The sequence below is a fragment of the Zingiber officinale genome, chromosome 8B, assembly GCF_018446385.1.
Source record: "Zingiber officinale cultivar Zhangliang chromosome 8B, Zo_v1.1, whole genome shotgun sequence".
Lineage (NCBI taxonomy): Eukaryota > Viridiplantae > Streptophyta > Magnoliopsida > Zingiberales > Zingiberaceae > Zingiber > Zingiber officinale.
This window is the reverse complement of record NC_056001.1, coordinates 1,011,659-1,035,354: the sequence shown is the minus strand read 5'-3', so window position 1 is coordinate 1,035,354 and position 23,696 is coordinate 1,011,659. Positions and strand designations below refer to the sequence as shown.

The following is a 23,696-nucleotide window of genomic DNA, read 5'->3' as shown; positions in this document are numbered from 1 at the left end:
CTTTCCTTATTTGTAGATTGGTGAGATATTTTATTTTCTCTTTAAAAATTATTCACATATTGTTAAATTAAAATTATAGAAATTTCTTTTTATCAACCATGAAGAGATTTTTGAAGAAAAATTTTATTTTTAAAATTTCCGGAAACAAATTAGGAAGTTTTAATTTGTTGATTAAAACTTGTCTAATTTATTTCTTTTGATGTGGCCGGCCAATATAGTTTAATTTGGAAAATTTTATTTTATTTTTCTCAATTAAATCATGTCAAGGAAATTAAGAAAATTTTATTGTAATTAAATTTCTTAATTTGCCTAGGCCAAGGAATATAAAAGAAGGGGTGGGGGTGCCTTCACGAGGTGAATCTTAATTATTTCTCTCCCTCTTTTGTTCCTTGGTGTGGCCGGCCATCATCATCCTCTCCCTCTCTTCCTCTTGTGGTGGCCGAACCTCTCTCTCCCCTTGGAGCTCTCGTGGTGGCCGGATACTACTTGGAGAAGAAGAAGAAGAAGGAGAAAAAGCTAGCATCTCTTGGAGCTTGGTTGGTGTTTTGATTTTCTTCCTTGGTGAAGCTTCCTTATTGTTGGCCGAACCTAGCTAGGAGGAGAAGAAGGTGGTTGGTGGTTTCTCATCTCGGAAGATCGTTGCCTACACAACGTCCGAGGTTAGAAGAGGAATACGGTAGAAGATCAAGAGGTCTTTCTAGAAGGTATAACTAGTAATTTTTCCTTTCCGCATCATATTAGTTATTTATGGAAATAATACCAAATACAAGAGGCTTACGTTCTAGTATTTCGAATATGTTTTTCGAGGTTGTGTTTTTTTTTTCCTTGTGATTTGATTGTTCTTTTCGGTTAACCTAAAGTTATTTTAGGAAATTAAATATTAGATTTCTATAAAAGGTTTTGTCTAGTCGGTGGTGGTTGCTCCCATATCCAAGAAGGTCATGTGCCTCGCCACGTCAGTACTAGGAACCGATTATGGAAATTAATATTTAATGGAATTAATAACTTAAGGTGATTTGGGTCAAACGTGTTAAGTTCCGCAGGAGATCCAAGTCAAAACCTAAAAGAACAAATAGATTAAGTTTTGGATCAAACGTGTTAAGTTCCGCAGGCGATCCAAAATTTAATTTAAAAGAACGCATGGTAGCTAGGAAAAGGTTCAGACCTTTGTACAAAATTTTTGTACAGTGGAACCTCTAGGCTTTCCGAGTAGCAACCAGCACGGATATCCCATCCTAGAGGTCCTTCGGACTTCATCTTCCTCTGGCACTTTGCTCCCTCGACGATTAGTCCATAGAAGAGTGACATGCTCTGATACCAATTGATAGGACCTGAGGTCCGCTAGAGGGGGTGAATAGCGGCTCACCCAACGTTTACTTCCTACAATGGTTAGTATGCACAGCGAAAATACAAGAACAAATACTAACAAGAGAAAGCAAACCTAACACTTTGATTTAACGTGGTTCGGAGATAAAGCTCCTACTCCACGACTGTCCATAAGGTGAGCGATCTTGATCTGTCCATGGATGACTCCTCAAAAAACCTCCGGCTAGCTCACGTAGTTTCTTGTGGGTGGAGAAAGTTCTCCACAAACTTGCACAAGCACGCTAGGCACACAAGAGTGCTTTGGAGACTCTAATAGGGGTTAACCACCTCTATTTTCGTCAACTTTGCCCAAGTACCCCGAGCTCTATTAAATAGAGCTCGGGAGAAAAACACCAAGTGTTTTCCCGCCACCAGTTAATTGGTATAACCACCAGTCGACTGATCCTAAGTGAAATTCGATCGTTAAAAGTCAATGGTCGACTACCAGTCGACTGCTATGGTGCACCATTCGACTACTACAGTATACTAGTCGACTTCTATAGTACCGGTTGACTACTATAGCATCTGTTTGACTGCTATAGTGTCGATTGACTGCTACAGTACTAAACGACTATTTTCGCAGCTGTAAGGCACAGAAACACTCTGTGCCCTGTCCTAGTCAACTGGCCAAACCTTAACCCTAGGATTTGACCCCCAAGTACATTCACTCAACACTCATCCTCGTCCGACCAACGTAGACCTAGCCTTTTTGCCTCCTCCATCAACCTCGCGTCCCTCGAATGTCTCTCTATCCTTCACGTCTTGCCTTCTGGAGCTTCCTTCAGCTTTGTCCTTGTTGTCGAGTCTTCCTTTGCCAAGAGGCTCCTCACCTCCAGGGCTTCATCTATTGTCATGTCGCACTTGGACTTATGTTGCCAAGACTACATACTTGGACTTACACTACCAAGATTCATCCTTGGACTTTTCTCTTTTGCCAAGATTACACTTGAACTTTCCTTGTTGTACCTATCTCCTGCACACTCACAATGCATATTAAATACAATAATATATCTAACTTAAATTTTTTCTCAAATATTAAAATTTAGGACATCTAGATTACTCTAATAAAAAAACAACTAAAAATAGACTGAAAATTATATCCGAAAATAATGAGGAATATATATATATAACACCACGTTTATTAGCGGATGTTGACGGCCTACCTAATCGCGTAGGTTGGCATAACAAAACATCGTTTCGGTTGGTTTTCAGTTGATTGGGACGGGGAGCGGTGTGCCACACGTCACGAGGTCAGCAGATTAGGGTGAGAGAGACGGTTGGTGAATGTGAAGGGATAAGATCAATTATTTATACTTTATGAATGAATCATTATAAATCTTCAACAATTTCAAAGTTGCCCACTTCATGTTCATACGGACATATAACAAAAACAGAATCACTCGTTATCATTAACATATACCCTTTAATAATAAATGATGTTGCAAAATTAAATTGAATTTATAGTCATCGTCACTGATAATAAAGAGATGATAAAGATTTCTATATTTTGATGTGTTGAGAAGACGGACAACCCGCTTGTCTTTTGAGGACCAGAACCTTTTATAATATGAGTAATCCCTCTATAGTATCAATCCATCGAAAATAATATAATGGCTACACATAAAGTACATATCAGTCGGTCCATGATTAAACACTTTAATTAGATCACTCCATATTTTATTGGGCCAGTAATATAGCGTGAAGCCCACGAAAACCAATTTAGTAATATGTGGAGGCATATATAATATTTTTTAAAAAATTATGTTGATGAAAATGAGAATCGTACCTATAATGAAATATATTTCTTTAATACATCCAATTTAGTACCAGATAGAAAATAATATTTCAATCACATAAAACATACAAAATACACCAATCAATATTAACCTACAACATGATATCATTTATATGTAATTTGAATATAATCATCACCTAAAATGTTGTCACTTATAAAACAATCATTTAAGCAACCACACACAAGTTACAAGTCGTCTAATAGGATTTAAAGTTAAGATGGTTCAATGTAAATCGATTTAAATGGATCAAATAAAAACTTTTAACAACATAGATACCTCTTCAAAATTCGGTTACACAACTGCATAAGTGGTCCAAAAGACGGATTTAATATAGGGTCACAAGCAATAGTTTAAGACAACCTAAGTGTTCATGTACAGAAAAAAGATATGAAAAATTGGATTTTTTTTTTTTTTATCTTAACGTAGCAAATTGTGTTAACGGGATTCAACTTCCAGATCTTTAGTTGCAGGTTCTTCAGTTTATCAATCTTGTCCCTCCCCTCTGCACGTCTCTTATTAAACTCTAGCATTTCTTTCTTCTCCTACATCTCTGAACCTTTCCCTAGTTTCTCTATTCGCTTAGCATGTTCGTCCACTGCCTTTGGTTGAGAACTCTGTCGTTGCCTTGGCCACGTCCTCCACGTACTCTACCGTATTAATATTCTCTACCATATAATTAAAAAATAATTACTTATGCCCCTTCTTAGGTTGAGCCCTAGGTAGCTGCCTATCTAACCTCATAGGTGATATTCAACAATTTGATATGTTATTTTGCTCTCATAGTTGATGTTTTAATTATGTTATTATTGATTTATATTATGTTTTACCGGTTTAGATCCATTTTCTATTTTCTCGAAATTATATTTAAAAATGCACATCTTGTCCTGGAGATCAGATCCTCTGGTCCATTTTTCATGGACCAATGATTCATAATTTAATTATAGTCGGATTGTAACCGTGATTCAGTCATAATTGGTTGTGATCCCTCCCTAAGTTCACCTTCTCACCTAAGTTATAGTTGAGGTCGGTGTGGCCGGCCCTATGCTCGGCACCCAGCAGCCTGGCCACCTGCCCCGCTGGCAGCCTCCAGATGACCTTCAGCTGTTCATCTCGACTCAAACTATAATCTAGATGGAAAGATAAATTCAGATAAGAATTATAACTAATTACGACTGAATCACAATAATAATCCAATCATAATTAAATTATGAATCTTTAAAAAGTGGACTAAAAGATCCTCTCACCTAAAGGATCCTCTCACCTTGTCTGGTTGAGAACTAAAGATTAGTCTAAGACTGAACTCGAATTAAATCAACTTTAGCCTAACCCTAGGGTTAAATGAGAAGTCAAATCTAGAGTGATTTGAGCTATCGATACGGAGTGATCTGATTCATATACTCAAATTTAAAATGATCTGAGTCATCCATACAGATGTGGAGCGATAGTGTTAGCTCCATCCCATCGCCGGAGCTCCACCACATCCCGCCGTCGGTCATCCACACGATCTCATCCTTCGGCCGATCCTTTCTCATCACCAGAGCCACCTCCTCTTTGGTTTAGAGAGGAAAGTTCATCTTCCACCTCTGACAGCCCACCTCCTCTTCGGTTTAGAAGAGGAGAGTTCATCTTCCATCTCTGGCAGCCCCTCTCCTCTTCGATGTTGATGAGGAGGGTACATGTTTCACCTCCGCCAGCCCCTCTCCTCTTCTGTTTAGAAGAAGAGAGTTCATCTTCCACCTCCAGCAGCCCACCTCCTCTTAGGTTTAGAAGAGGAGAGTTCATCTTCTCCACTTCCAGCAACCCTCTCCACCTATCTTCTTCGTTTTAGAAGAAGAGAGTTCTTCCAGACAGCAGTCCCCATCCGAAGCTATCATCGTCGCATTCCACCTCCGAACAGCGCCATTGAAATTCTTCTCCATCCGCAAGCTCCCGACATTGTGTTGATTTGGTTCATGATTGTCTGTCGAACAGTCGAAGGGTATGTAACTATCTCGGAGGGTACATTGGTCTTTGGCTCGTATTTGTTGCCGGGTATAGTTGAATTGGTTATGAGCAAAATTGGTTATGACATAAAAAAAGTACTTAAGGGGCGTTTGGTTTAGGGGAATAAGAGTGGGGAATGGGAATGAGAATCATTGATTGTCATTGTTAATGTTTGGATTATAGAAATAGAAATGCAAATAAGGGAATGAATCCTTGAAATTGGGTAATAACTCATTCCCATGTATCTCTCCTTCAATGAGCCATTACCCTATTTTCATCAATCAAAATATTCTCTTATTTCAAAAATACCCTTGACCTAAAATTAAAATTTTCTCCCTTAATATCAAATATCAAAATATATTTATTTATTTTTTCTTTCATATCACTTCTCTCTCCTTATTATCTCTCATCATATTTTCTCTCTCATCATTTTATCACACTTTCTCTCTCTTATCACTCTTTCCTTTTTTCTCATTACACTTTCTCTCTCATCATACTTTCTCTCTCCTCAATCTCTTCCATCACACTCTCTTCTTTCTTTTTTTCTCATCATACTTTCTCTCTCCTCAATCTCTCCCATCACACTCCCTTTTTCTCTTTTTTTCTCATTACACTTTCACTCTCATCACACTTTCTCTCTCCTCAATCTCTCTTGTCACATCTCCTTTTTTTCCTCAACACACTTTCTCTCTCATCATACTTTCTCCCTCATCATACTTTCTCTCTCCTCAATCTCTCCCATCAGACTCAATGTTCTCTTTTTTTCATCACACTTTCTCTCTCATCATACTTTATCTCTCACCATACTTTTTCTCTTCTCGATCTCTCTCATCACACTCTCTCCTTATTTTTTCTCATTACATTTTCTCTCTCTTCATCCTCTCCCATCATACTTTCTCTCACATCATATTTTCTCTCTCATCTTCTCTCATCATGCTCTCTCCTATCACACTCTTTTTTCTCATTTTCTCTCATCACACTTTCTCTCTCTTCATTTTTTCACATCACACTTTCTCTCTCATCATTCTCTTTCATCATATTTTTTTCTCACATTCATCTTTCTCTCACATCTAATTTTTTCTCTTATTTTTCTTTAAGGGTAAAAAAGGAAATTTTGATTTATTCCGATAGAAAATATGCAACTAACCAAACATTGCTTTTAAGAGTGATATCCATGCTCATACCCATTCCCATTCCACAATACAATGATTCTCATTCCGATTCCTATTAGTAGGAAAGAACCAAACGCCCTCTTAGATATACCAAAAAGAGAGGTGCATGAAAAAAGTAGAAATGAAATTTTGTTTCAAATTCTCATTTTTGGCGCACCTTTGAGAAATTTATTACAAAAAAAAAAAAAACTTTGGAAGTAATTAACTTAGTTGTAAATTGAAGCCTTGCTATATAATAGAGACATCCTTTTCCTCATAGCTTTTATAGAGACATCCTTTCTAGTTCTAGCCTTTGCGAATAATAGCAGCAACTTCTTGCTCAACATAATCTCCTGCACAGATGGGAGGATACTTGCTCGCAAGGGGTGTATCAGCAAAATGGCCTACTGGCTTCAATGTGGCACCAGATGCGATGTGCCCAAATAGCTGGTTAAAGGAACAAGAAATTGGTCAACGAAATTAAGCCCAGACGCAGAAGAAGCTCAAACATATGGAGAGTAGTTACGGTTGATGAAACCCTCCAAAGGCTGCGGGATTGTTGTCGAGCTGACTCAATAGCTTCTAGTGTCCTATTAGTTACCACAACTTCATGCATTCCAGCCAAACACTCACCTGCAGTTAACCACTCTAGCTGCATATAAAAGCACCAAGCAGAGATAAGCTGCCTTGCCATATTTAGGTTTCTTCGTTGAGTTGTTAGAAAACAGTTGCACTAAAATTGAATTGTCACTGACTCGTACAATTTTTTTCCATTTTTTATTTGCAGAGCATACCTTGCCTCTAATTATGATTTTCATCATCTCTCACAATTAAAAAAAAACGTAATCTTGTATATACGCTGATGCAATCCTGTCTATTTATTCTGTCCACTGGGGGTGGATATACGCTAATCAAAAATTCATATGGATCATTCATAGATGTTTTGGATTCTTATTCCTCAAATCTAAGAAATGAAGCTTCTTATTAAAATTATATTGCATTAAATTCATCAATTGACGTCAAGTAGTTTTTAAAAAATTTGTTTAATCAATTTAATTGAATAAAGTTATTATAACTTGGATGAAATAGATTTGAAAATGGTTAAAGTGACTGATAAATTATTATAGCCTATAGAGTTACAATCAACCAACAAAACTGTCATTATGAAAATCTATTTCCTAATATAGCTGAAAGTGCAAATTAAACAACTTGTTTAATTATAACGTAAAAATAATCACCTGCTTTCCATTTTGGATAAGGAGACAACCAAAAGGAACCTTGACTTCCATCTTCTGTCCATTTCTTAACCATATGTTTAGGCCTGGGAATCTGCTTCTCCCATGGATTGTTAGGAAATTCAGGTCATAATGATATCCAGCAAAAACAGTGCCTAGAGTGCCATGCCATTGTAGATCATTTCCAGTCGGAGAAAGGAGATGAGGTGCCTATAGTTATCATGGGAAAAACAATAAACATTAAGAAAAGGAATCTAATTATGATGAGTAGTTACCACAAAGATAGTCTAGTAAAAGGTTTGTATAGCCTAATAGTGCAAACAAAAGAAGTGTTTGATTTAAATTGGAACTGTATTATTTCTCAGATAACAAGTCCAAGCCGGATGTGGGTCATAACACTTCATTGGAGAAAGTTTCTATAAAAGGAGAAACCTCTCAAATGAAAAAGCACATAAATAAATTGCATAACATACAAAAAAAAAAAAAAAAAAAAAAAAACACCAAACTCAAACAGCTAATTTGAGAAAGAATATTGCACCTACTATACAAGAATCATTTTAAGGAAGCCTACTTATTAAGCATATTGCAACAATTGCAATGCTCAATCCATATTAGATTAACCATCTTAATCAAAGGCGCATAGATGAAGGGATATAGATGAATGGACAGGTTTTTCTGGAATCTACACTAACAAGCGAAAACTACCATCAAATGTGCTCCCAGAATGTTGAGGTTGACTACTCAATGTAAGCTAGAAAAAGAATAGGCACCATGTAGCCAACATCAGATTGGGATTCTACATGGTTCCACATCATCATAATAAAGCAGCCTATAGTTAGCAAAGTAAAGAAGTTACAGCAATATGTTTGCAGTTGAATTCCAATATCTAAGTAGCCAAAGAGCCATTCCCCTCCTACCTCTAATTGGAAATTAAAAAATATATATGTGTGGATAAAAGGAACTTATTGATAGATCGATAAAGTGCGATAGAGGGGGGTGAATATCGCGCTCTTTTAAAAACTTTTCTTTTCGTATTTCAAAACAATTCGAGTAAGCAGCGGAAAATATAAAGAGACAAGTTCGTTTACTTTGTTCGGAGCCTAGCTCGACTCCTACTCGAAGGCTCGCAGTCCTTGACTGCACCGATGAGCAATCCACTAAGATTCTTCTTCCCGAAAACCTCGGAAAGAAGTAATGCGTACAAAATACAATAATATAAGATAGTAACAGGCCTACTATCTTATATGAGTTTAAGTGCAATACAAAAGTAAAGTATACCGACAGTATGTGAAAGTTGAAGCTCGGTCGGCACTTGCTTGCATGTAGAAGAGTTGTAGAGCAGTAGCACGAACAATAGCAGCTAGCACAGAGATTGACTTCGAACCCGAACAGTATCTTTTAGCCCTGGACCTCGAGCTCTCTTTTATAAGAACCTTTGACGTTCGGTCGACCGATCCCTGGGTTCGGTCGACCGATCCCTGGGTTCGGTCGACCGAACCCGCTCCATTCCTTCTGTGCTAAGATTCGCTGAGATATGATCTTCGAGCATTATGGTTCGGTCGACCGATAACCTTGTTCGGTCGACCGAACGATGGACTTTCCTTCTCGCCAAGATTCACACTTAATGCTCCATTAATGCTTTTACTGTTCGGTCGACCGATCATGCTGTGATACCATATTTGCGAGCCTGATCTGTTTTGCCATTTTTGCCTGTTCGGTCAACCGAACCTTTGTTCGGTCGACTGATAAAATGCCTTTTTCGGTTGACTGAACCTCCTGTTCAGTTGACCGAACCCTTGGTCAAATGAAGCTTTCTGAGTGTTGGTCACGTGGCCGCTGACAGAGCCTGATTCTGAGTTCTGAGTCAAAAGTTAAGACCATTTGAAGTTCAAGGGGTCATATGATTCTGCAACACAAAGTTAGTTCGATATAACAATAATATTCCTGCAAAACAAAGTTAGCACACTTATAATACATGAGTAGTAATATGCATGAGTATAACAGTTAGGACTGTCATGATCTCAACTTGGAAACCTTTCCGGTTTCTTCAGTTGGATCAGCGACCTTAGGTTGTTCCTTTCAGGAACACGACCTCACTGTCGCTCCATTCCAGTTGCTTACCTCAACCTACTTGTCAAATATCGGGTCCTCCAAACCTGCTTGGACTTTACTGTCTGGTTGTGACTAGGGCTTTCCTGATTGAGTAAATAGCCTGCACACTTAAGCCAAATCATCAGATCATAACAAGACTTAACTTGAACCTTTGACAACATCAAAACTCAGGTTTGATTATGGTACACCTTGCACCAACACTTATATCATAGGAAGTTATGTCTATATAAAGGCATACACAACAGGTTCCCCAAACATCATTGAACAAAGCATAAGAGATGATATTCTCAAACAAGAGTTGAAAACACTAATGACAACACACTATGAATTTCAGTTTTGACACGTGAGGAACACTATCTCTGGATTTCAGATTAGGCAGAAGTTCAATGAACTTATGTTGGAACTGGAATCAAGTCTAAGAAAACCAAATTCTAAAAGACCTTTTGTGTATGTGTGTTGGGGTGGGGGTTGAATAGCGCTTGTCGCGGTTTGTTTTTATTTGCTTCACGGCTATTATACCGAGACCCATGATCGTTGATCGCTTTTGAGTGGACAATTCACTGATAATCTCTCCTCCAAAAAAATATTCGAAAGTAGAGATTGGTCTCTTATAAAAGATAGGGTGTGGTAACAAGTTTACTGTCACTTAGAATTGAAAGCACGAAAACAATAAGTAAATTATACCGACAAGAGTAGTTTAGAGCAAAGCTTCATTGTCAGCGGAGCACATTGGCTTAGCAATTGAGCATTTGCACAAGATGAGAGCACAAGAACATATCCAAGTGATCTCAAATCCTTTGGTCGAGCCTCCTTATATAATACTCGTTCAGTTAACTGATCCGCCTAATCCCCTTGATAGCCGGATCCAAATCCAGTCTATTGGTCAATTGGGGTACAAGTTAGGTCAACCGAACATGTACTTCTCCACTACCTCTATGCTACATTAGCACCTTGATGTAGATCCTTAGTCACATCAATCTCACAGCGGTTATCCTTGACCGCAACTTGTGCCATGTCAACCAGTTGATCTCTATCCCTTGCCATGTCAACCAACTGATCTCTATGCCTTGCCACGTTAGCTATCCGAGACTTATACTCGTCCACATTTGATGCCACATATTAGATGTCATGTCACATACTCTGCCACCTCAACTCCCGATCGATCGATCCTTACCATTAGATGTTAACCCATTCAGTCACTCGAACCCAGCAAATAGGGTTGTAAATGAATCAAGCGTTCGTGAACAAGCTTGGTGTTCGGCTTGATAAGAGCTTGTTTATGTTCGTTCAATATACACAAGATCAATTAAACAAACAAGCTTGAACAACTCATTAAATTAAACAAACAAACTTGAACACATATGTGTTCAACTCGTTAATGTTCATGAACAATATTCGTGAACAATGTTCATGAACAACATTCGTGAACAATGTTCACGATCCATTCATTAATAAAACTCTTATCAATATGCTAAATAAATAATAAAATAAAATAAACAAATAAATTTGAATTATCAAGCTCAATAAAAAATCAAACAACTAAAAGTTTGAAACAATCAAACAAGCTTGAATTGAGAACTCGATAACATCTCAACGAACCAAACTCGAATCAAACTCAAGTCAAGCCTGAATTAAGAGCTCGATAACATCTAAACGAACTAAGCTCGAGTCAAGCTTTAAACAAGCTCAAGCTTATAAAAAATAAACCAAGCCAAACTTAAACAATCATTTCAAAAACTTGGTTTATTTTAAGCTCAGCTCGGCTCGGCCCAGTTATTCTATCAAATAAGCTTGAACACCCCAAAACTCAGCTCGTTTATAGCCCTACCTGCAAAACAGAGTTAGTACAAAATATGACATAAGTTTAAATTCTAGTTTAGATAGTTACTATTGTCTGATTTAGACTTCAGAATCCAAGTAGGAGCCTTAGTAGGATCGTCATCTAAGGTAATCCCCATAATGAGGACTCTTTCTTACTTATTCTTCTTTTCAAAAGAACCGCTCCTCTCCAAGAGCTTACCTTCACTTATGCTCTGTTTACTTGGGAGAGTGAAAAGCAAAACTAAGGAAAAGTTTCCATAGTGAAAAAGTTTCTGTCGTTTATTTCATTAAAATTTTAATAGGGAAGAGAAACGCAATCCATCAGCGGATAGTTTTGAAGCCAAAATTGATTACCTCAAAATCAGACGGAAAGCATCGCATTGAAAAAAAATGACTCAGGTACCCCTTTTCATTCATAAAATTACATCATATACAAAAAAAAAACTCATATACCTCTTTTCATTCACAAAATTACACCATATACAAAAAAAAATGACGCATGTACCCTTTTTAACTCAAAAAATCATGCCATATACCGAAAAATGGCGCATGTATCATTTTTCAGTTACAAAAATTACACCGCATGTACCTATCTTCCTCAATCAAGATAAACAAGCATGCAAAGGAAGAGATTTCTTTTCCTTTCTATTTTCTTCCCATGCCCCTAGGTCTGTTTCATCCATCGTCGTCCACTCCTTTAAGTAAATAGAGTATTACTATTTGCCAAACTTTCGGCCCTCTAGACTTGTTTAGCTTCCCTTGCTCAGAGTCCGATCACTTGACCCGCTAGGTCTTCTTTTGACTCGATGTCCTGTCCTCGCTAACCTATTGAATCTGTCTTGCTAGATGTCCGATCTCCTGTTAAGTTACCTAGCATTTAATTAAGATATTAGAACACAACACAACTTAACTATAAATCTTTCTCAATGCCAAAACTCATGTTTGATTAAATATGCATAAAAAAAAGAAAATTTTCCAAAGTTCCCCCTGAATTTAAAAATTCCACTTGAATTTAAAAATCCCTTGGGATTTTAAAAATTTTCAAACTTAAAACCCTTTTTCATACTTTAAATCTATATTCTCCCCATTTGACATACATAAAAAAAAATGAGCGAAACTAAGTTTACAAAAAAAAAACAAGTTTTTTAATAATTTTGATTTCAAAGATTATTTTCAAGGATTTCCAAACTAGGTTTTGTGAAATTTTATTTGAAACCTAATTTTAAAAATTTAATTTGTAAATAATTTTTAACTTAATGTCAAACATAGTCAAAATTAGAAAAATATTTTTAAAGTGATTTTTGTCAAAAAGTTTAATAATTGCTCTTTCAATCGATTAGTTTGCAAAATTTTCAGAGATAATATTTTGCAAAACTTGCAAAATATTTTTAAGCAAAAATTTTAATAAGTAATTGCTTAAAAATATGTTATGTAAGCGAGTGTAATTAAATACTCGACAAGAAATTATTAAATGAAATTAAATAAAATGAATGATTTAATTTAGGTCAATTTTCTAAGAATTGAAGCTTGCATCCCAACATATAATTTAGCCAAACACATTTATTTAAACCAATATTTTTGAACATAGAATAATTAAAAATACATCCTCTAAGATATTGTCCTTAAGTAAATGTCTAACCCCTTTTGCCTGACTCAAATGATATTAATGAACCATTAAGTCTAGTTGGGAGTTGATCACCGTAGTGATCCATTTGTGTTTATACCCCTTGATTCATGTTAATCCACTAGATCTACATCAGGGGACAAATCCTAACATCTCACACTCATCTACATGGCACAATACACAACCAAGTTAATCTTAGATGTTGTGAGATGCAATAACTCCTTAAATCTATAGGTGCATGATTTCTAAAGTAATGCCTAGGCTAGTTTCATTTTGTGCATATCTATTTATTGAACATTTACCATAGTTTAAAGTTGGTTGGTAACCTAACGCAACTCTCCTTTATCCGGGTTTGGGACCGGCCATGATAGGGTAATTCATCATTTTGTGCATATAGATAAATAAAATATGTAATAGCAAAAATACTTCCTATTCTACTAAGGACATTCATAATTATTTTCTAAGTGTGCTAAACTCAGTATCTAGTAAGGGTTTTGTGACGATGTCTACTAGGTTTGACTTAAACTCAACAGTTCCCCAGTTACATGATCTCTTATGAAATGATGTCTTGACTTCTATATGTTTTGTTCTTGAGTGATGTATAGGGCTTTTTTTTTGTCAGATTTATTGAACTATGTGTGCATCATTCATAAGAACTGTGATATACATTCTCCCATTGCTATATATTCTGCCTCAGTAGTTGAAAGTGTAACACTGTCTAATTTTCTACTACACCTGTTGAATTGATCTTAACAATTGGCAACTGTCACTTATACTTTTTCTATCTAGTTTGCAGCCGGCATAGTCTAAATCAGAATAACCAAATAAATCAAAGTTGATAGTCATAGGGAACCAAATTCCTATATTAATTGTTCCTTATTATATCTTAAGATTCATTTTACGATTGTTAAGTGGAATTCTTTAGCACAAGATTGGTATTTTGTGCATATGTCAAATGCAAATAATATACTAGGTTACTAGGTTGACTTGCAGTTGAGAATAGTAGACTACCTATAACACTTCTATAGTATTTTAGGTTTATTGATTTCCCTTATAAGTCATTATCTATTTTTACATTTGTTATCATGGGTGTGTTAATTTCTTTAGCGTTTTCCATATCAGATTTTTTTAATTAATTCCTTAGGATATTTGCTTTAGTATATGTAATTACCTTCTTTTGTTTGTTTTATTTGTAATCCTAGAATACTATGCCATCTATGTAAATTTAGACTATAAATATATCTGATTCAAAGGTTTTGACAAATAAGGTCGAGTCAATTTGCTATTGTTTAAACCCTTTTGATATTAGGTAGGTAGATAGCCTATTGTACCAAATCCTAGGTGTTTGTTTTAGACCATATAAGATTTTATTTAGTCTAAACACGTAGTTGGGACCGTCTAAGCGTTCGAACTCGGGTGGATGACTTATATAGACTTCTTCTAAAATTGTTTAAGAATGTGGACTTTATATTCATTTGGTACAACTTGAATTCTTTATATGCTGCATAAGTTAGTAACACTCAAATAGAGTCAAGTCTAGCTACCGGTGTATACGTTTCATCATAGTCTAGACCTTCTAACAAGCTAAAACCTTTAGCTACTAAACGGGCTTTATTTCTTACAATTTCTCCGTTATCGTCAAGTTTGTTTCGAAAAAACCATTTAGTGTCTATTACAGTTTTATCTTTTGGTAGGGGTACTAGATCCCAGATTTGGTTTCATTCGAATTGGGTAGCTATTCTCGCATTGCTATCACCCAATTGGGATCAGATAGTGTTTCATCTAGAGTTTTGGGTTCAAGTTTAGATAAAAGTGCAACTTGACTCGTGTTCCTAAAGGATGATAAGGTGAACTCCTAGAGTTGGGTCACCTAAGATTTAGCAAGTGGGATGACTCTTATTCTTGATGAACTTATGTTTTGATTGACATTTTCTTCTTCTAGTTCAATCTTCATTTTGGTCAAGTCTAATTTTCCTTAATTAATTTTTTGAATTTTCAATATTTGTTTCTTTATTTATGTTTTCTAAGTTTAATTCAGGCATTTGAAGGTTGTTATCTTCATCAAATATTACATTAGTTGTTTTTCCAATTTTTAATGTATCTTTATTATAAACTCTATAGACTCTATTAGTTGTTGAATATTCAAGAAATATACCATTTATTGATTTTGAGGTAAATTTTCCTAAATAACCTTTTCTATTTAAAATATATACTTTACATCTAAATACTCTTAAATATTTTAAGCTAGATATTTTGTTATAGTAAATTTCATAAAGGGTTTTATTATAAGTTTATTAATTAAGGTTCTTTTGAATGTGTGATTAGGTAAATCATATTCATTTAACTTAGTTCTAAATGCCTCTATTTTTTTCTTTCTACTATATCATTTTGTGGAGTTCTAGAATATAAAAATTTATGACGATATCCATTATCTTGACAAATTTAGTGAATCTATGATTTTCAAATTCTCCTCCATAGTCACTTCTGATTTTTTTGTTTTTATATCTTTTTTATTTTGTGTTAATTTACAAAAATTATGACATTGTTTAAATATTTCATCTTTATGTTTTTAAAAATTTACCCAAGTAAATCTTAAATATTTATCTATTATGACTAAGAAGTATTGATTTTCTCTTAGTGACTTGGCCCCATGTGAATCAAATAGGTACGCGTGTAGAAGTTTAAATATGGATTTAGTTTGATTTTAATCAGTTAATTTATGTGTTGACATAGTTTGTTTTTCTTGTTGACAAACATTATAAATTTATTTTCTATGTTCCTTAATTTTGGTAGGCTTATAACTAATCCACTTTGACTTAATTTTGATGTCTCTAAAGTGGGTGTCGCCTAGTATCCTATGTCACAACCATGTTTCCTCTTGCTATGTTAGAAGACACTAGAATGAGTATCTTGGTAAATTAATTGAGTAGATATTGTTTTTCATAATTGAGTATTATCGTAGGACACTCAATGTTTTTATTAAACATTCAAAAGACAAAAATTTAACGGTTTCACATAATTGACTAATGCTAATTAGGTTGAAATCAAATTTCTCTACTAGCAAGACTTTGCAGATAATGAAATTTGATTTTAATTCAGTGTTACATGTTTGGATTACCTTAAGTTTTCCGTTGTTTTCGAAGGCTACCAATCGTAGGTTTTTGAGTTTTAATTTCGTAAATTTTTGTCGATCTCCCATCATATGTCTCGAGCACCCACTATCCAACGTTCATTGGCCTAAACCTTCATGTTCCCACACATAAAGTACATATTTGGTACCAACTAATTTATGGAGTCTTATAGGGTTGACAAGGTTTGACTTTATTTTTCATCTCACCCCGTTTATATTATCCTTATAGGTTTTGTGAGATAATTTTCAATTTTATTTAATTTAAAATTAAGTTTGAATTGGGAGGATTCTTTCCCTGGGTTAGATTCAAATTTAGCCTTCAATCAATTAAGTGGTTATTTCTAGACTTGGCTTCTTAATTGGATCAATGGCCACTTTGTTAGACAAAGTCAATTCCAGAAATTAAATACTTAACCAACTTAGTACAAAATCCTGATCTAACTAGTTTAGGATATGGTGAGTTAGCTTCAGTAAGTTCCTTTTAGTTGAGTGCATCAAATAGGATACTTCTCATCCATCCCTGACACATTTATTATAAATGTCCCTAACGTACTATGAGCTCACCACATCCTGATGCTATATTATCTAGATTAGAAAACCCTTTTTCCTATCTAGCCATTCTAGTCCTATCTAGCCGTTCTAAATTATGCAAAAAAATAAACAATCAAGCATGCACTTTAATTAAGTAGAGCAATAATTGTCTAATTGGCTCCCTTAGATCATGATTTTGATACCGTTTATCTAAGTAGTGAATTTGATTCTTAGGAATCCAATATTGGTTATGTCATACTTTATTTATTAGACTCGATTTTAGGTGTAAAATACCAAAAATGACAAATAACCATAACGAAATTTTTAGAAATTTTTTTTAAAAAATTTGAGAACTATTCGGATCTCGTATGACGAGTTTGCAAGAATGCATTTATAGACTTGGGAAAGGCATGTTTGGAATACTCAAAGATGGAGTTGATTAGGAATTGAACCTTAGGTTTAATTAAAATACATAAGTCTATATTTTATTTCTTTTTATTTTCTTCCGTTTCTCACCCCACCCAAGCCATGCCGAACCCTTTCCTCCCGACGTCTCCTCCCCTCTCGCAACGCCGGCCCTTTTCGGCTTCCCCAATCGACGCCGCCCTCCCGACGCCTCGCGCTTCCTCTTCCCTCACGAACAAAACCCGTCGGCCAAGGGAGATCGGGCACAACTCCTCCCTCTTCCATCCTTCTCCACCTCACGCCGACTCCTCCCTTTTCCCCTCTCTGTGTTGCCGCCGGCCATCACAGGCCGTCGCTCGTCGCCAGCGATCACAAGAGCCACCTCCTCTCTTCATCTCCGGCGCAGATCTAGATCGAGCATTTTCCCGATCGCAGGGAGGCCATCCATCGTTGAGGTGTGCCCTACTTTGGATCCACTACCCCTCTTCTGATCGCATCACCCTCTGTGCAGTGCTATCCTCAGCCGATGCCCTAGTGCCATCATCAGAGGAGAATTTTGGTCATCGGCTTTAGATTCTTGGCCGTGCACACCAAGTGCTCACTGGGAGCACTTGATCCCATCCCGGTGCTTGCTGATCTAACATTAGCAATCATTTGCACTGCTGCCACATAAGCCACAAGGTTCCAGCAGCAATTGATTTCCAGCCACCACATCCCTGTTAGCCGGAAGTCTGCATCGTCGGATCCTCGATTATCACAGACAGTTAGGGAGGAAGAGGTAAGGTGCACAAATTGTTCTGGAATTAGGTTGTGGAATTGGTATGTTGATTTTTCTTTTGATCTCCTTGATCCGAACAGTGAGGTGGTTTCTAGCAACTACTCTTCCGGTAGTAACTATCCCTGGCTGTGGATCAACAAGAGTGGTTGTGAGATTGAGGTAAGAATTGTATAGAAATGGATTAATACCAAATTTAAATCCATTGTTTTGGTTGTTGTATGAGATTGATTCCAGTCTTGAAAATTTGAAGTGTTAATTGTGAGCAAAGGATTGGTTCATTTCTGGATATTGAGATTGAGCAATGATATGCTCAAGGAAAAAAATTCAAGGAAAAGCTCAAGCATAGACACATAAAGTCATGACCCACCATTTCACTTTTTGTGGGCCCCATCACTTTATGTGTCTATCCTTGAGTTTTTCCTTGAGTTTTTTTCCTTGAGCATATCATTTTTCATTGAGATTAGATGTTGGATTTTAAACTAGGGTTCGGGTTGGATCCGGTTTATCGAGCTAACCGAGATTAAATGACGGCTTTGGGTTTCTTGGTTTAATAGGAATTTGATTTAGCTACTAGATACATATTAACGTAGCTAAATTATACGTTTGATTTGCAAGACTTTGATTCGAGATGAGCGTCTCGACGTGGGATCTATTTCGGATACGATCTCCATTTTTTGAATCGGGTACCTTGACTTATCTTTTTGATATTGTCATTTGATATGCGTAGTAGATTATAACAAGTAGTAATGGTTATGTCTATATCTGCATTGGTAGGTCAGGTCTTTACTTGATACCTATAGCATGCTTTATTTGTTGTCTGTTATACATTCATGCCTATACCCTCTTGATTATTGCCATGTGTATTTTGTGTTCATCGAGGTAGTGACCTACCATGCCGTATTGTGTACAGGACTAGTTATTTGCTATACCGGTCAGGTGTACCTAGATCATTTGTTTGGATCTATTTACCTTTTAGTACATACTTTATGGAGGTGGATATGTTCAGGATTTACATGCTTAGTGACATGCACCATCTTACACTATTGCATGCTGAGCGATTGTTGGTTCCATTATTGTTGAGCACATATCCAGTTACATGGATCTGCACACACAACCACTCATGGGTTAGTGGTATATCAGACAGGGTGTGTTGCAGCAGGTTACTCTGTCAAGGGCTCCGCTGGTCCGCTCATGGGTAGTGTGATTGCAGCATGGTAGCAGGACAGGAATTCCTCCCCTTGACTATGACACAGGGAGATGAGAGCATTGGGCTCTCCCACTTATGATTTGGGGTAGGAGGATAGGTGTACTCCGACAGCATTCTGTCCACTCGATCACTCAGGAGTAGTGATGGCAGAGTGCACAGTTGTCATATCCCTACCCACTCGGTCTCACATCGTGTGTGAGATGGTTGACTAACGTCAATGGTGACCATGTCATTTGCATCATGTGCATGGATTGTATTTATTGCTTGTGATTGTTACATATTGGATGCTGCATTTCTGTGGTTGCATATGATTGACATGCATACAGGAGACCTGATGGGTTTGGTCTAATGACTTTTATGTCGGGATAGAAGGCCCAGGTGAGTACAGTTATTCTCTTGTCTTTCAGTTTTGCTTTTCCAATTATTGTTCAGGAGACTATACTGCATGATTATTACTGTTGTGAGTTCAACGACTCAGCAGGTATCAGTCTGACATGCATAGTAAAATATAACCGAGTCGTTGAACTCACACCGTTGCTTTATTTTCCTATTTCAGGTTCAAGCCGTCAGGAGGTTCCAGTCGCTAGTCTCCACTAAGAGTCGAGATGGTTATCTATTTTCGGACTTGTGTTTCCTTATTAGTGAACTACATACTTGTGATGTGTGTGTTTTGCACTCTTGGATTTTATATCATGATTCGAGTATAATGCCCATGTTTTCCGTTGCGAAGGTTTTTCGTTGTAGTGGTGTAGGTTTTTATTAAATTGCGTGGTTGTGATTGTCAGCCGAAGGCTGTACTGTATAAACTGCGTTGATATTTGTTTATTTTATTGTTCCGGCCGTGTTAGCCGAGAATTAAGAGGCCCTGAAGGCTTGTAGATAAGTTTTAGATTGTCTCCCGTGCAGGGGAGATGTTGTCGGAATTTCTTCTGAGAGGGACTCCCCTGGGACGTGACATTAGGACTCATAGTTGGACTCATTTTCTAATATTTTGATTGACTAATGACACGTATGATTTATAATTAGTATTAGCTTTGAGTCCAATTCCAGATTTATTGTACATAACTTGTTGAGTTCTAAGTATCATGTTCAAGTACTTGGCCCTCGATGTTAACAATTCCAACAAACATGAACTTAACTTTTCAAGAGGAAATTCTTTTCCTCAAGTTTTTGAACTTGAGTTGAGATTCCTTCTTGAACTTGATCGATTGAGGGACTAGGATTGATTTTCTCCTTATAGGCTTTTACCTCCTTAAGTAACTTGACTTGGACATTGAATTTAGCTAACTTCCTAGTTAAGCATGAAATCATAAAGAAGTAATCTTGTAGGTTTGGCCCTAGTTAAGTATGCAAGAAAATAGAAGAATGTGTAGGATATAGTGAAGGAAGCCTAGTAGAAGTGCCAACATATAAAGCTAAATAAGAAGTATTACATGGTCCATTAAAGAAGTAAATGCATCCTTGTCCAAGCCAAATCCAATAGCAGCCATCTCAGCAACAACCTATGACAAGTAAACTCTTAGAAACAAACATGGTGTAGCAATGAGTAGCAACAAAAGACAAACAAACAGCTATAAACCTATACCAGATTACTAATAATGAAGTACCTCGATAGTAGCTATCATTTTTGATCCCCAAAGATCCATTGTTTCTTTCCAATCAGGAAATCCATCAGGTATAATAGATTCTGGGTTCAGTTCCTTCATCCAAAAAGATAATTTACCACAACATATATTTAATCAAAGATTTATATTATTAATAGATGAATTAAAAACGAGATTATGCAGAATACACATATACAAAATGTTGAGACCTTAAAATGAGTGTTTTCTGGTCGAGGGTCTATTCTCCATGTGTATCGCCATTTAGGGTCTGGACCAGAAAAAATAGCAGGCTGAACCTCCTTTGGCATAGATTTAATCCTTGCTTGCATATCTTCATCAACCAGACAGCGCGGTATCTCCACACCCTCAGGAGTTGCACCACCCTAATCAGTTGCATTCACTCAATTAGTTTGATAGTTTAATTCCATTTATTCCACTAAGAAAACATAGAATGGCAGACATATATTATGATGTCACTTTTTCCAATTAAGGATAACAAGCATGAGAAATAAACAAGTTTAGGGTGGCAAATAGCAATAATCATGGATGGATGGATACAATGTTGTTACCCATTAAATTGATTATGCACGTCCAAAACATTTTTGAATTTGTTTGTCCTGAATTTATTTTCTCCCGTGATACACCTCGCCAGACCCAACTGAACCCCTCTAGACAATACATACATGTACTGAGTATAACTTGGAACATTTTTTGAAAAAAGAATTTACAGTCTGAAAGAGGAATAAACCATTCCACTCAAAACATGCACTCAGTAGTATTTATTATACTAATCAAAAGCTAGATGCTTATGGTCTAGGAGAAGAATCAATGCAAATCATGCCATAAGAGTATTCAGTTGTCAAATTATTCTGTGAAATGATATCTAATCTAAAGAAATAATAAACTAACTAATATTCACTAACCTGGTGACCTTGTAGTGCCTCAGGTAGGAGGAGCTATCTTTAATTAAGGATGCTAACTAACAATGTCTCGACTCTAGAAACTAAAAGATTATAATTTACAAGGTGACGGAGGATTAGAAATGGTAACGTACAAATACATTCACATGCAAATATTAGTTATTAGATTGATTGTGTTAACATGGCACCGAGATGTGTTGTCTAGTCAAGATTCCATTTGCCTTGTACAATTGTTGTGCTAGCTAACCATATCTTGTTTTTCGAAACTAAAGGATTACTTTACAAAGCAATGGTGGATTAGAAAGGGTCACATACAACTATATTGTCATTCTGATTTGAGTCATTAGTTTGATTCTGTTAATGTGACACACAGATGTGTTACGTAGTCAAGAATCCACTAGCTTTAAAAAGTTGATGTCTGAACTTGCAATGATACACATAGTTTATGTATGAATTTCGTCATTAACCATTTGTGTTCTTCCAAAAGTCAGATTGTTAATGAAACTGATCAAACAAGTTGAGGTACAGTACTAGTGGCACACAAATTTAAGAAAGAGAGTAAAAGAAGTTTGGACCAAAATATTATGGCAAACAAGAGGCACTATGAAAATAGTCTTCTCCTGGTCTCATTCATAAACATCTCCATACTAGGTACTTGGCATTATCTTTTATCTGACTTGTCCCTTTGGAATGCAATGGTCATCTCTTACTAAATGTTAATGGTCTTGGCAAAGGCTGGAGAAATAACTACAAGGTTCCATTTTCCATTAATTTGGATGGCAACATAATACATCAAGACTTCATCAAGAAAGATAGAATTGCCGGGAGTAAATCAAGGTCTGAAGTGCACATTTTATATACTTCAAATCATGTGGTAAAGAAACTTGACCACAATGAGTCTGTTAAATTTGTTTAGTCAAATATAATCAAGTTAAAGATTGTTTGAGAGAACTAAACTAAAGGTTAATATATTGAAACATAACGAGAGAGTGAGGGATGCCTACAATGAGTATATTGACAGATTTCGTTAGATAAATTTTGTACAGACAGGGGCGGAGCTGGTGTGGACCAGACAAAAAATCTCATTAAGCCCAAACAAAAAAAACGCAGCAGGTTAAAAAAACCGCAGCAACTTTTTCCATTCGCCTCCCGCTTTCCCTCTTGGCCTCTCTGCACTCCCACCGCCGGCACTCCACAGGACCGCAGCAAGAGCAAGTAAGTCCTCCGCTGACTGCTCCACACTCCGAAGCAAGCCAAAAGCTCAAAGTCAAAGGTAACCCTAATCCCTATGTCCCTAAACTTATTTTTCCCTATTAAAATGGCGATGCCGCTGGCAGCCGTGCAACTGTTCAAATGACGACGCTAGCGACGCTGCCGCTCAACGCTAGCAACGCACGCTAACTGCACAGTTGCACGGCGGCGTCGCTGCTTGGTGGGGCAGTGGCTGCTGGTTTGCACGGCCGAGTTGTTGTTGGGGGCAGCGAAAGCTGCCCGCCGACAACAATGTGGCTTTCAGGGCCGGAAAACTGACATGGTTGCCTACACTGAATCAATATTCCAGCTCCCTGTGTACAGAAACTAAGAAAAAGGGGCACCTGGAAAGATAAGTAAGGGCGAGTTTGTTGGAGCTTGAATTCCTCGGATTGCTCAAAGTACCGCTCCATCATATCAAGGAACCGATCATTGTCCTCAGCTGTACAGCGCGAGTCCTTCACTAAGAGCGCACCGTTGTCCTTGAGACTTCCGCTCACTGCCGCACATAACTCCCTAAGCTCCTCGGAAAAATCAGTTCCGCCGCTCCCGGCGGAGATTTCCCGGTATCGGGAAAGGTCGACCACAAGGAGGTCCATTGCTGACGCCAGGCCAGCTGTGACGGCAAGGGATGAAGGAGGAGTTCTCGAAGGCGAGGAGAACCGACGAAGCGCGATCGAGGAGCGGGCACTCACGTGGAAACCGTGGAAAAGGGAGTGTGACGATGGAACGAGGCGGCGAGTAGCTACGATCGGGATCGAATCGAAGACTGGAATCGGAAAA

General features: G+C 37.0%; 1 protein-coding gene across 1 annotated transcript; it reads right to left on the bottom strand.

Moving 5' to 3' along the window:
* Positions 1–6,566: 6,566 nt before the first annotated feature.
* LOC122016416 lies at positions 6,567–23,696 on the bottom strand. Its single transcript, XM_042573712.1, has 7 exons — positions 23,258–23,696; positions 20,952–21,125; positions 20,746–20,838; positions 20,572–20,640; positions 7,534–7,740; positions 6,822–6,947; positions 6,567–6,742 (listed from the first exon to the last, which is right to left on the bottom strand). The coding sequence occupies exons 1-7, from the start codon at positions 23,510–23,512 to the stop codon at positions 6,602–6,604; spliced, it is 1,065 nt and encodes a 354-aa protein (XP_042429646.1). The 5' UTR covers positions 23,513–23,696; the 3' UTR covers positions 6,567–6,601.

Excerpts from the sequence above, each read along its gene's own strand:
- LOC122016416 (XM_042573712.1), bottom strand. The coding sequence starts at position 23,512 with ATGGACCTCCTTGTGGTCGACCTTTCCCGATACCGGGAAATCTCCGCC. Across the intron at positions 21,126-23,257 it reads GCCCTTACTTATCTTTCCAG|GGTGGTGCAACTCCTGAGGG; the intron begins GTGCCCCTTTTT and ends GCAACTGATTAG. Across the intron at positions 7,741-20,571 it reads TTACTTCTTTAATGGACCAT|GCACCTCATCTCCTTTCTCC; the intron begins GTAATACTTCTT and ends TGATAACTATAG.